At 34.1% G+C, this 12,902-nt stretch overlaps 2 protein-coding genes across 2 annotated transcripts; both read right to left on the reverse strand.

Moving 5' to 3' along the window:
- Positions 1-3,355: 3,355 nt before the first annotated feature.
- LOC121214608 (abscisic acid 8'-hydroxylase 3) lies at positions 3,356-6,120 on the reverse strand. The gene is made up of 9 exons (XM_041088419.1): positions 5,873-6,120; positions 5,308-5,626; positions 5,067-5,219; positions 4,531-4,800; positions 4,366-4,452; positions 4,204-4,282; positions 4,000-4,106; positions 3,804-3,922; positions 3,356-3,646 (listed from the first exon to the last, which is right to left on the reverse strand). Exons 1-9 carry the CDS (start codon positions 6,079-6,081, stop codon positions 3,556-3,558), a joined length of 1,434 nt encoding a protein of 477 aa, XP_040944353.1. The 5' UTR covers positions 6,082-6,120; the 3' UTR covers positions 3,356-3,555.
- A 2,361-nt stretch (positions 6,121-8,481) lies between these two features.
- Positions 8,482-11,861, reverse strand: LOC107910451 (transcription factor VIP1). Its single transcript, XM_016838286.2, has 4 exons — positions 11,164-11,861; positions 10,827-10,959; positions 9,702-9,786; positions 8,482-9,031 (listed from the first exon to the last, which is right to left on the reverse strand). The coding sequence occupies exons 1-4, from the start codon at positions 11,688-11,690 to the stop codon at positions 8,775-8,777; spliced, it is 1,002 nt and encodes a 333-aa protein (XP_016693775.1). The 5' UTR covers positions 11,691-11,861; the 3' UTR covers positions 8,482-8,774.
- Between the last annotated feature and the right edge of the window lie 1,041 nt (positions 11,862-12,902).

Raw genomic sequence — 12,902 nt, forward strand, 5'->3', positions numbered from 1 at the left:
TGTACGGTAATGCTCGTAATCCTAATTCGTGACGAAGAGGGGTAAAGGGTGTTACATTTTATTTATTTGATTGTTTGGACAATTATTGGATTGACATGGATCATGCAATTGAATCTCCCAATTTAAAAAAGTTAGGTAAAATTACTATGAAAACTTATCTAGGATATCTCAAAAATATCTTGGATTTTATTAATATAGTACTTGTTGCTTATTCTGCGAATTTAATGGAAGGATTTATTGTAATTTATACAGGATATTAGAAAGTCGAAAAGCTTATATATTTTAAGACTTGCATAGGTGATGAGTGTTAGCACTTAATATATTCTTTAGACATTCCTTATTATAAATGCAATTTTTGTAAGTAAATAGTCGTGCACTTGATTAACAAACTAAGTTTCTAGAAGGCAAAACTTAGAGGAGAGTGATCTATATCTTTAGGTGCAAAAGTGAGGTTGCTAAACTAGTGAGTGTTAGAACTTAAATCACTTGGTGTACAAGGTTGAAAAATAGTGGATTTTCTTTCTTGACAAAATCATGCAGATGTAGGGAAACAAAACTGTGTAAATAAAATTTTTGTGTTCATTTTTGTTCTTTCGTAGTTTAACAAGCAGTTAGGGCTGCTTTTAGTATTGCTTGAGTGTTTTCTTGCAATTATCGGTTGGTTTCTTTAACTTTAATTATTTGTTCAGTAAAGAACCTGAGTAAAAAAAATGAGACTAACCTTATTCAACACTGCCAATAATCTATACCTTAAATTGTTCACTATCATTATCAAGCTTCAGGTGATTCTTATAATGATCCCCTAGTTATTAAGCCAAATATTTCTAAGCTTAATCTTGAATCTGACCTTAATATTTGTATTGGCGAAATGAGAGGAGTGAGGAGTTGTGTAAATACCCTTCATCATTTTTTGTTTTTTTTTTTATAAAAACTTGTCACTTGTGTTTCTTGTTTTTACCTCGAGACTAGCTATTATGGAAATTCCTAAGAATATATAGGATGCTTTAAAGGTTTTGAAATGGACAGAAGTTATACATGAGAAGATGAAATTTCTTGAAAAGAATAACACGTGAAAATTTTAAAATTACCAAAGGAGAAGGAGATGATTGGATGCAAATGGTCAATCAAGTTCAAGTCTGATGGATCAATTGATAAATACAAGAAGGGATTGGTTGCTAAAGGTTTCACACATACCTATAACATTGACTAGGAGATATTTGCATTAGTAGCAAAGTTGAATATTGTTAGAGTTCTTTTTTTTTTAATTATAGTAAATCTTATTTGACCTCTTCAATAGTTGGATGCGAAAAATGCAATCCTTAATAGAGATCTAGATGAGGTACTACCATGACTGGAAAGAGAATTTAGAGCAAAGGCATACAAATTAAGTAAGTCCTTATATGGCTAAAACAATCACCTGGAGCTTAGTTCAAGATGTTTACTTAGTTCATAAAAATAGATATTCTCAAGGATAAACTAATCATTCAGTGTTTGTAAAACACTCGAATGAGATAAGATTGCTATTCTAATTGAATATGTCGATGATATTATCCTCATAGGAGAAGATAAAAAAGAAATGAAGCTATTTAAGCATTAATTGGCGCTCGAATTCAAGATCAAGTACTTGAAAAACTTGAGATATTTTCAAGAAATAAAAATAGCTCATTCAAATATGTTAATCTAAAGTTTAGAAAAAAAAAGAAGGAAACTTGTTAGTGTTGCACAATATAAAAAATTAGTATAAAAACTTATCTACTTATCTCATACTTAGCCAAACATTACATTCGCTAAAGTTTAGTGAGTCAAATCATGCACTCACCATGTGAAGAGCACCTTGAGGCCATTTATAGTATATTGAGATATCTATGAAGTTCTCTGGGAAAAAGGGTTCCTTTTTTTTTTGGTAAAAAATGAGCAATAAGGCGTTAAAGTTTACATAAAGGCAATCAGGCAACTTCGGTTTCAAATAGAAGGTCCATCTCATGCTACTATACATTTGTTTGGGAAAATCTAGCGACTTGGAGAAGAAAAAAAATGCCATAGCTCATAATAGTGCTAAAGCAAAGAACGGATCTATGGCTCATGGGATTTGTGAAATAATGTGGCTAAAAAAGGTATTGAAAAATTGAAGAAATCTATATTCATGCCTATAAAACTCTATTGCGCTAACAAAGTTTGAAGTTCAAGATGATTCGCTTGCCTTGTATCCCAACTTCACATTAAGTTGTCGATAAACTTACTAAAAAATTGTCAAAGTTAATTTTTGAGACTCTAATTAGCAAGTTGGGCATGATAGAAATCTACGCACCAACTTGTGGGGGAGTGTCGAGATTAAAAGAAATATGTTGTAACCTTTGACCTTAACTAATTGATATTAGGATCTAGTTAACTTGTGGGGAAGTGTCGATATTAGAAGAAATATGTTGTAATCTTTGACCTTAACTAATTAATATTAAAATCCAGTTAACTTGTGGGGGAATGTCGAGATTAGAAGAAGTCGAGATTAAAAGAAATATGTTGTAATCTTTGACCTTAAGTAATTGATATTAATGTCCAGTTAGCTTATGGGGGAGTGTAGAGATTAAAAGAAATCTTTGACCTTAAGTAATTGATATTAGGATCTAGTTAACTTGTGGGGGAGTGTCGAGATTAGAAGAAATTTGTTGTAATCTTTGACCTTAAGTAATTGATATTAAGATCCAGTTAACTTGTGGGGGAGTGTCGAGATTAGAAGAAATATGTTGTAATCTTTGACCTTAATTAATTGATATTAAAATCCAGTTAGCTTATGGGAGAGTATCGAGATTAAAAGAAATATGTTGTAATATTTGACCTTCAGTAATTTATATTAGGATCCAATTAACTTGTGGGGAATGTCGAGATTAAAAGAAATATGTTGTAATATTTGACCTTTTAAGTATTTGATCTAGTTAACTTAGGAAACTGATACCTTAAGTTTAAGAATTAGCTTTTTTGTTTTTATGTATAATATTTTCCTATAAATATTGTAATGTAATATACAATTGAATATGAATGAAAAAGAAAAATTCTCTTCCAGTCAAATATTCTAGTATAAAAGGTCGTTGTCTAGATGTTAGGATTTGAATCAGATCCGTTGAATATCACATTTTTAAGAGTGATTACATGAACCTTGTGTGGTAAAGAACTTCGAAGTCTGTTAGGGTGACAACTTTCTTATTCTTGCCCTCAATCTGCCACTATTCACTACAAGTCTTGAGTTGAATTTCAGGCATGTCCTGTCCAATAATATGCCATTTTTAACCCATTGGATGAATTTCAAGTGTGTCTGAACTAGAATATTAACATGAATTTTTTTGTTTATTTGCCAAGGGCTTTTCTTTACTAATAAACTTTGTTATATGGCAACAAGATAGAGATACTTGAAAGTTCAGCAAAATTTTGATACAAAACATTATTTCCTTTTCATTTTGATCTTTTTGTGTATGCACATGTGATATCCTGTTCTTCAATTCAAGCAGTCATGCTGCAACATTTCTTTCTCCTGCTTTTTTCTTGATTTTGGTATGAAAAGTTTCACAGAAGCTCAACCATAATGGGATACTTGTTCTTCGGCATACGAACAAGTGTTGGCTGTACAAAATCATCTTTTTCCAGAGCTCTCCACCTGTGATAGAGATTACATTGTTACATAATTCAGTGACAACTCTTCCATTAACAAAATGAATAATTATAGTTATCAAACTATGAGTTCTTTCTCAAATCACTTTCTTAGGCATTTAAAATTATTAGAGTTCTATGATTTAGGCATTCTATCATCTTACTTGTATTTGCAAACAAGATGATGGATGAAGATGCAGATTTCCAGTTTAGCCAGGTTCATTCCGGGGCACATTCGTGGTCCACTGCCAAATCCCAGATAACTGAAAGTCTTTAATGGTGCCTGCAATTAAGATTACATAGATTTATTCAAGTATATGCCTTGTAGAAGAACTGAAAATTCTATTGCTGATTGCTTACATCAAATCTGGAAGGATCAAACTTTTCAGGGTCAGGGAAAGTTTCAGGATCATGGTGGATGGAAACAACATCCAGGTTAATGGACCAACCTTTCTTGATATTATAGCCTTGAAAATCAAGTAAAAGAAGTCATTTTCAATCTGCATTTCTGGAGGAAATATCAGAAAATATTTGTTCACATGGAACAGTCATATACTAATATACCATCGATCTCAAAGTCCTGAGCAGCTTTCCTTGAATACCATGGTAAAATTGTGGCCCTTCTTAGAGTTTCACTAATCACCTGAATTTGTTGTGAAGAAGTATTAGTCCACAATGAGTCTTCAATAAGTTGATATATATATATATATAAGCATTTAAGCTTACTTTGTTGGTGTAAGGCATATTATTAACTTCAGACCATGTAAGATTGGTTCCATCCTTTCTATTTGCTTGAATTTGCAGATGTTCCTCCTGCAAAGTAATAGTGTAGTCTTAGACTTGAAACGTTCAAATAAGAACTTGAAGAAGAAGATCGAATAAGTGTTTTACTCGAAGCTGTTCCAAAACTGCTGGGTTTTCTCCAAGGAATTTGACGAGCCATGTAAGAGCTGCGGTCGTGGTGTCGTGGCCTGCAACTAGTAGAGTTAATATATTGTCCTTCATTTGTTGATCAGTGAGTTTATTATCTTCATTGTCTATTGTATTTGTTCCCTTGCTGTGTTTAATAATTAGGGATTCTAGGAAATCTTGTTGGATCACTTCCCCATTTCTCCTCTTTGCTATGATTGAATCTATCATGGCATACATACTATCCCTGGCCTGAAAATAAATAGAAAATTGTATCAGAGAAAATATCAAGGATTCTGTTTATATTCAAGCAATGCAATGCAATGCCTCCTTCGTAATGTCTTAAAATATCCGCGTTTGACGCATATTCAAGCATTGACATGGAGTATGATCCTTCAAATGTAGACCATATGTCATGTCATAAGCTGAGCTTGTAAGTTATAGACTTTAATGGATGCATACACATATCTGACACTTACCCAGAGTTCGGATAATTTATAAACCAAACAAAAGTTTACCTTAATACCACGATGAAAAGCAGTTCCTGGGATTTTGAAAGGCATGGAAGCAAATGAAGAAGAAATGATTTTGAAATTGGCTCTAAACCTTTCCTGTTCCTCACCACTAGGTTCAAGGCTCATTATCATGTTGCCAATTACTTTGAGAGTGAACTGCAAACCAGGAAGGAATCAGTTCAAAATTTCCAGATAAAAGTTTAACATTTAAAGAAAGAACAAAAACTGAAAAGGAAAACTCAACTGAAGAAGCCTCTTCAAGGACTAATACTCTTTTACCAGTCCATTGATCTAGTGTTTCAATTGCCTGAGTGTTGATAAAATGGAAGTATTTTTTCAAACCATCAATGGAAAGTGGTTCGGCAATAAGGCGTCTAAGCCTCTTGTGTGCCTCACCATTGGTTTGAAGCAAACTGTTGGGACCCAAAACTTGTTGGCCTGTGTAGAAAAGGTTTAAGCTCACCATCCCATCTTTCCCTGTCAACAGGATTTTGCTTGCTTCTCTGCCAGTCATGAACACAGTGTATCTCCCCAAAACAAAGCTCTTGAACACTTTTCCATATCTGTTGGAAAATATTTATGCGTATATAAGCAGATATTATTCTTAAAATATATGCGTCTGACATCCGAGTTTAACACTTATCTGGACGTGCATGTGGGATATGATCATTTAAGACATTTGGAAACACGAAAATCATGAAAAAAATTTGAACATATCCATGTTGGATGCACACTCACACCCAGAGTAAGATAATCAAAACATAAAGAACAATGAATTTGGTGAAATTCCAAAAACTTTGATTCATTACCTCTGTTGTCTCTTGTTCATAAAACTGAAAATACCAGATGGGCTTGAAAAGTCTGACAGAAATGATAAACTTTCACCTATAATAGGCCAACCCATGCTACCAGGGATACCCTCCATTGCTTTTGGTGAAGTCCCTATACGGATTAAGCAGAAAGCAGAGGATAGAAATATGAAAAGGAGTAACATGATCAACAAGATGCTGAGCTCCATTTTCAATCACTTGAGCCAATATTCCAGGGCCAAATACAAAAAAGTTGACCAAATTGGTATTGAACTTTATCGCTTAAGTTTGCATATATATATATTGACTATAAGTGATATAGTCCGAGATTTATCTCTCAGATAACTTATTTTTCCATGTCCTTGACTATGCCTGGTTTATTCAAAAAAGACAGTTCAATAAGAAGATACCTTGGAATTTATGGTGATACTTGACAGCCTTAGCGTTGTAGCTGTCGATGATGCTCCAATGGAAATGATTCTTCCATTGTAAACATCAAAAAGAAACCACTGTTTCCTCGTAAGATTTATCAATCATTTGGTCTGTATCTTCTGAAAGGTTTGCTCGTACCTTATGTTCTTTAATGGAATGGATAAAAGGAAGAAAACAATTCTAACAAGACTGCAATTTTCAGATGATGTCAAAAGCTTGCTGTTATTTGTTTATATGGTGCCTAGTAAACTGGTAGCTGTTGTCGTTTTTCCTTGATGTTGAACTGAAAGTGATCCATTGGTTTATATCCATGGTAGTGAATAGTGATGGTTTGCATGCCGACCTCAGGCTTCGTCTTTTATTTATTTGTTGTAGTTAACGGATCCAATTAATGATGTCAAAAACCAAACTGAAATGACAAGTTGAAATAGAACCGGTGACTCGATCGGTTCGATCAATGAATTAAAATCAAAGTATAAAACAGTTTATGTGAACTAATAACAAACTGAAAACCAAAACAAAAAAGCGAGACTGAACCAATTTTTGAATTTTTATTAATTTTTATGATTTTAAAATTATTTATTTAATTATTATTGATCAGTGGAACAAAAAATGGTATATAATCAGTTTAATCACCAGTCCAAAATTTTAAATTGTTAGAACCATCTGTCCATATTTTTAAAACATTGAATCATTCACTGTTGAGGGATGACTGAAGACTACAATTTTAAGCAATAAATTTGGATAAGTGTTGGATATAAATACCTATTTAACAGGATATAATATATGTTCTCTAAATTCTTATGCATTTTGATGTATTTAGCTTGTAATACCCTAAAAATGTGAGTTTTTTTTGTAGGTTGTGTTAATGGAAATGTGAGTGTTTCTGTGGTAATGTGCTGTGGTTGCTCACTGAAGATACATTCAAGTAGCATCTTTTGAAGTTTTGTGTATTCTTTAATTTAACTTTTAGACTTGCATGTATCGCTTAAGTTAGATTTTGTGCATTGAGGTCCCAAGAATGAGTCTAATATTATTTTTGCACTTCTCCATAAATATTGATCTTAGGATTTTAAATGAATTCTCTTATACGTTAACTCCTTCTCCCTCAGTGTTTCTTTTTTTTTTTCCTTTTCTTCGTTCTTTTGGCGTCGTTCTTGAATTTCTCTTCGTATAACATTATGTTGGGTTAATCGTTGAATCGTATCGTACTGTTGGTTGTTTCAGTGCTTAAAGGTAAGATTTAATCGTAGTAATTTTGGTCCTTATGCATGAATTGTGAATTTTTTGAAATTCCGAGGTGAGGGTGTTGATCGGTTTTGTTTTGCTTTGTTTGCTCATTGTTATGGAAGCTTAGGGGAAGGTTAAGAGACACCTAACGCTTCTCTCATCGTCTAGAACTTGAGTGTGGGTTGTTGAACTTCCGGTAAATAAGTTTTGTTCATTTTGGGTTTGTGCATTAAAAGTTTCGGCGTTGATTGTTGTTGCGATTTAGCGTATCTCTTTGAATTTTTGTTAATTGAGTAATTGAATTTGTTTTCTAGGCTTTGGGAGTCTCGGGTTTGCTTCAGGGTCATTGTTATTTTTAGGTAGGGTATCAAAACCCTTTTCTTCTGCGTTTTTGTCGTTGAAAATGGGACAGTCGACAGCACACGAGCGTGTGGTGGACCGTGTAAATGACTAACTTCGGAATTGAGACACACAGACGAGCTAAAAATATTCATATTCAAATATCATATTCACAAGGCATGGCTCTTCATCTTAAAAATATCATATTATATACTCTATGAATTCTTCTCCAGTATGTTGGCTACCAGAACAGAATATCATATCACTCCATAAATTCTTTTAGAAAAAAAAAAAGATTACCTTACAATTTAGGTTGTTTGATCTGGCCGTCATTGTTGATAATCAACTTTATTTGAGAATTACAAGACAAAAAAGAACATTTTGTTTATTCTTGTTGTTGATCAATAAACCAAAATGGAATATATTGTCAGCCGCTGTTTACAAGAAAACTGGCGAAGCATCATTAGTCTTAACATTCATGATAAAATGACAGAATGTTGATCTTTGTAACAAAGTTGCACCATTTTCATTGTTTGAGATAATCTGGTCCTTTTAGATATAATAATAAATTTGATTAACAAGACAATGTGAATGCATCTAAGTTAATATACCAACTCCAAGGAATAATTATATTATTATTCTATAAATATTACGATTTGTTACAACAACAATCATCTACCCATCATTTATGCTATATAATTAGAACCTAATCTCTATAACCAACACATTTCAATTCATTTCTCTACTCTAATGGTGATAAAGCCATGTGAGAAACAGATAAAAAAGGGACTAATCCCAGAACCTGCAATGCATACCACATATTTCTATGTACAAGATGCTTACAGTGATTGGATTTTCTTATGCTTAACAAGCATTTCCTTCCAACATGAAACTATGCCCTCTAGTTAAAATCCATAAAGCGAGGTTGAGGCTGTCCGTTCAAAGTCGGGTTATTGGTGGATGAATGAGGCATCTGCAGCTGCTGCTGCTGTTGTTGTTGTTGCGGTGTCTGCAGGACGCCAAAGTGATGTGGAGCAGGTTGGTGGGTTGAATATTGAGGAGATAGTCCTCTATTGAAAGGATTTCCATTCATTGCAGACACTTGACCAGCTTGTATCCTAAGCCGTTGCACTTCTTCCTTCAATTTTTCATTCAAAGCTGCAAACCACAGAAAAATAAATACTAAATAAGTACCTTTAAAGCTCAACTTGTTTATTACCTTGCCTATTCGATGACATAGTAGGAATTGGTTACTTTGAAAATCATATTCTGACAATATATAAGGCATCTGAAAACCATATATAAACAAAGATGTGACAAACTTTTCCATGCCATATTAATAAAGTACCTTTCCTGTAGGCCTTCAAATTTACAGGCTAAAGTGTCATACTCTTTTACATGCCATATTAACCGAGCCCTTCTCTTTGCACTTTTAAATTTATGGTTTACTTTATTAAATTATGAAAACACTGGATCCAGATGATAGAATCACTTAACTATGAAATGGCAGAGTTTTGATGGTTTTACCAATCTGTCATAACTGATGAATGAATATAAAAATGATATTATTTCATCAGGGACGAAGACAGGGAATTTATATTAGGGCACTTGCAGTAAGGGGATCAAAATATACTTTTTTTGAGAGGGGGAAAATTGTTTTTTTATCCACTTTTTTAAGTATAAAAATACTAAAAATTTGGGGGAAATCAAAGAGAATATGAAAGGGAGAGGAAAAGCCTCAGTGTCCCCCCTCCCCCTTCCCTACATCCCTCTCCACCAAGTATATTTAGTGTGTATTTAGTGCAAAAAGAAGGAAAAGCAAGCATACCATCCCTAAGCTGCGCTTGTTGCTCCATAGCCTGTAGCCGTAGTTTCAGTTCCTTGTTCTCAGTAGTCAACCCAGTAGTGTCTCTCTGTATCATAGGAGAAATATATTAGAAGTGGTTCCCTTCCTTCACTGTGAATGCAATAAACAAATATTTGGGCCTTAAAGACACAAAACAGGTGCTTTCCATGTTAGCAGAAACCAGATGTCATGGGGCTGAAACCCAACCGAGCCCACCTTATCGCAACGAAAGGCTATTTTCCAGGCACATGCATGACCTAAATGGTGGTAGCAGAATCAAAGAAGGATTGATATGAAATAGTTGAAAAGCAATGCGCCAATGCCAAAAGGGAGACTCATGCCTTTGCATCATTCCAAGGCATGATTAAAAAAAGTGCATAATGTTGTCATTTCGGAAAATTCAAGGATTGATCAATGATTGTTGTTATATAAGGTACTTAAGTGAGTCAGAAATACAGTTTGCAAAAGAGAAGACACAAAGGAACTTCTCAAAAATGTGCAAAGTGGCTAAAAGTACTGCCAAGTGCCAGCATTAACTAACTTTAGACAGAAGCGATACAAGGCCTTTACTAATTATTACAGCGGACACTTCTTTCAACAAAGAAAATCCCATGCATCTAGACACCAAATAACTGCTACGGCTGTCTAAAACAGCCTCATACTCAAGTTGGTTTAAGAGTTCCCCACCCCAAAGGAAGAAACTGAAACTACTAGATTTTTGAAATAGTATTACATTGAATACAGTCCCAAGTGAAATCAGTAAATTCTTCAACAATTATTGCAATGATCTTATATGTGATTTGACCTATAAACGAATATGAAAGCATGTGTTTCATGCATATAATAATTCGTACACAAAATCCCAATCAGTAGCTAAACCCTGTCATAATTAAGACATAAGATACAGTAAAAAATAGCCAACTTTGACTTCAGAAATTGGAAAGTAGCTTATAAATTCAGGTGTTAATATTATAACATGACCAAGAAAAAAGGACATTTGAATAAATGAACCAGGCGAGTTCACATTCTAGAAATGAGTAAAGGATCACATCAATGAGAGGTGAAGTGTAAGCTGTAAAGCTAAACCCAGCATAAAGTACTTTTTACCTGTAACATTGTGACCTGTGCGGAGAGATTGGTAGCTTCTGTCTGAAGAGTCTGAACCTTCTTCTCTAGTTCATTCGTGTATCGAATCTTCCTCTCCTTTGAACGCGCAGCTGATTGCCTGTTAGCCAGAATCCTACACCACCCCCAATAAATAAATAAATAAATAAAACCCTCCATTTAGGTAAGAAAATTGAAAGCATCAGCTAATTTATTAAAGAGAAGAAGGGAAAGAAATAAAACACATTGGCTTTGATGAATAACAGGCGAAGAACCAAATTCGACTTGAAATCCTATATCTACATTAATTAAGTTTAAATTGTGAGGAAAAATATTCTACCTTTTAGCTCTCTTGGGATCGATAAGGGCAAGCTCAGCAAGTCTATCAGGAGCCATAGTTTTCTTAACACCATCAACGGCCATCAAGGACTCAACGTCAAACGATGCCGTAGTCGAACCATCCATCGAGTTACTATGTCTATGGTGAACCCTCTTCTCTCCTGCACCTCTTTTCCCGCCAAATTTCTCATCCCCAGCTCCTCCGGAGATCGCGGGTCCAGTCAACCCGAGTCCGTCAAAGAAATCGGAGTCAACAGAAAGGCTACGGATATGCCTAGGGTTATTGAGGATGGAGCGAGGAGGGCCGTTGCATGAGGAGTCATCGGAGGATTCAGCAGGTACGGGTGTGACAGGTGGCAGACTGGGATTGGAAGAGGAATCCGGAAGGTCAAGGCAGGAAAGATCGAGGTCCGAGGGGTCGAAGAGGAGAAGATCATCGAAACGGAAAGTTGTGTCGGAATGGGCCCGCCTATGGTGAGCTCCACGTGGTGGCATCTGGTCTATCTCCATTCGCAGCTTTTGCTCCATCTTCTGTAGGCGGAAGAAGCGGCGGCGTACGGCGGTTTAGGTAGAACTATTATTGTTAGAAAATGAGCTTAAAAAGTGGTAAGAAATATAAGTGGGAGTTGAAAGCTTGGGGCGTAAAGAGGGGAGGGGGTTTGGTTGAAAAATAGAACACTAGTAACTGAGAACAGCGTTGAACTAATTTTATTATGTTTTATTATTTTAATTATTTATGTGATTCATCACTCTTTCTATTTTTTTTTTCTGGGTGTAAATAAAATACTAATATTTTTCTGTGAGCAATAAAGGGTTAAATCACATTTTTGAGACCTTAATTTGGTATCTTTTTTAATTTTGGGGGCCTGAATTGTTTTTGCCCAAATTAGGCCTTAAACTTGACAATTGTTTTCATATTGAGGCTTAAATTTCCTTTTGGTCCAACTTAGGCTGGCCTTGAACTTGGTAGTTCTCACATTGGGGCTTAGACTTTTATTGTTCAAGTTAGTCCTTTAAAACCCTAAAATTTAGGCATCAATGTGAGAACAATTGTCAAGTTCAGGCCCCAATGTAAGAACAATTATCAAGTTCAAAGAGTAACTTGAAAAAAAATTCAAGTCCCAGCGTGTGAATAGTTGTTTAGGACCTAACTTGGACTAAAAAAAGTTTAGACTCTAATGTGAGAAAAGTTATCAAATACAGACCCTAAATAATAATTTAAAAAATAAAAAATTAGTGAATGTTGATAGATTTATGTCAGGGCTTTTAAATTTGGTAACTAAGTACACTTATATTTTTTTCGTTTACTTTCGTAATTTAAATATAAAATATAAAAGTTTTATATCTGTAAAACTAGACAAATATAAAAGTTTGCTGATGTAATATCCTAAAATTTTAATGACATGACATAATATCATAAGGTCACATTATTAAATCTTATTGAAATTTAAGTTCAAAGATCAAAATAAATTTAATTGTTGAGTTCATATAGCAAATTGGAAAAATATATATATAAGTATCAAAATGAGCCTAATTACCAAATATAGGGACTCAAAGTTATATTTACCCTTTATATTATTTAATTTTTACGAATAAATTGTATAAAATAACACACAAATTATTGAAGCTGGACATTTATACATCTGTTCTCCTGTCACGTCATCGCTCTGAAAAAGAAGAATATAGTAAATAATAAAATAAATAACGAAAGCAAAGCAGTTCCTTAATCAATCAACTGCT

This window comes from Gossypium hirsutum, chromosome D02, assembly GCF_007990345.1.
Source record: "Gossypium hirsutum isolate 1008001.06 chromosome D02, Gossypium_hirsutum_v2.1, whole genome shotgun sequence".
Lineage (NCBI taxonomy): Eukaryota > Viridiplantae > Streptophyta > Magnoliopsida > Malvales > Malvaceae > Gossypium > Gossypium hirsutum.

What these genes read in the sequence shown, in the direction of transcription:
- LOC107910451 (XM_016838286.2), bottom strand. Translation starts at nt 11,690, where the DNA reads ATGGAGCAAAAGCTGCGAATGGAGATAGACCAGATGCCACCACGTGGA. An exon ending in CACAGGTCACAATGTTACAG is followed by an intron (nt 9,787 to 10,826) that starts GTAAAAAGTACT and finishes CCTATGATACAG; the next exon opens with AGAGACACTACTGGGTTGAC. An exon ending in ACAAGCGCAGCTTAGGGATG is followed by an intron (nt 9,032 to 9,701) that starts GTATGCTTGCTT and finishes TGTGGTTTGCAG; the next exon opens with CTTTGAATGAAAAATTGAAG.
- LOC121214608 (XM_041088419.1), bottom strand. Translation starts at nt 6,081, where the DNA reads ATGGAGCTCAGCATCTTGTTGATCATGTTACTCCTTTTCATATTTCTA. An exon ending in TCCTTGAAGAGGCTTCTTCA is followed by an intron (nt 5,220 to 5,307) that starts GTTGAGTTTTCC and finishes CCTGGTTTGCAG; the next exon opens with TTCACTCTCAAAGTAATTGG. An exon ending in CAGTTTTGGAACAGCTTCGA is followed by an intron (nt 4,453 to 4,530) that starts GTAAAACACTTA and finishes ATTACTTTGCAG; the next exon opens with GAGGAACATCTGCAAATTCA.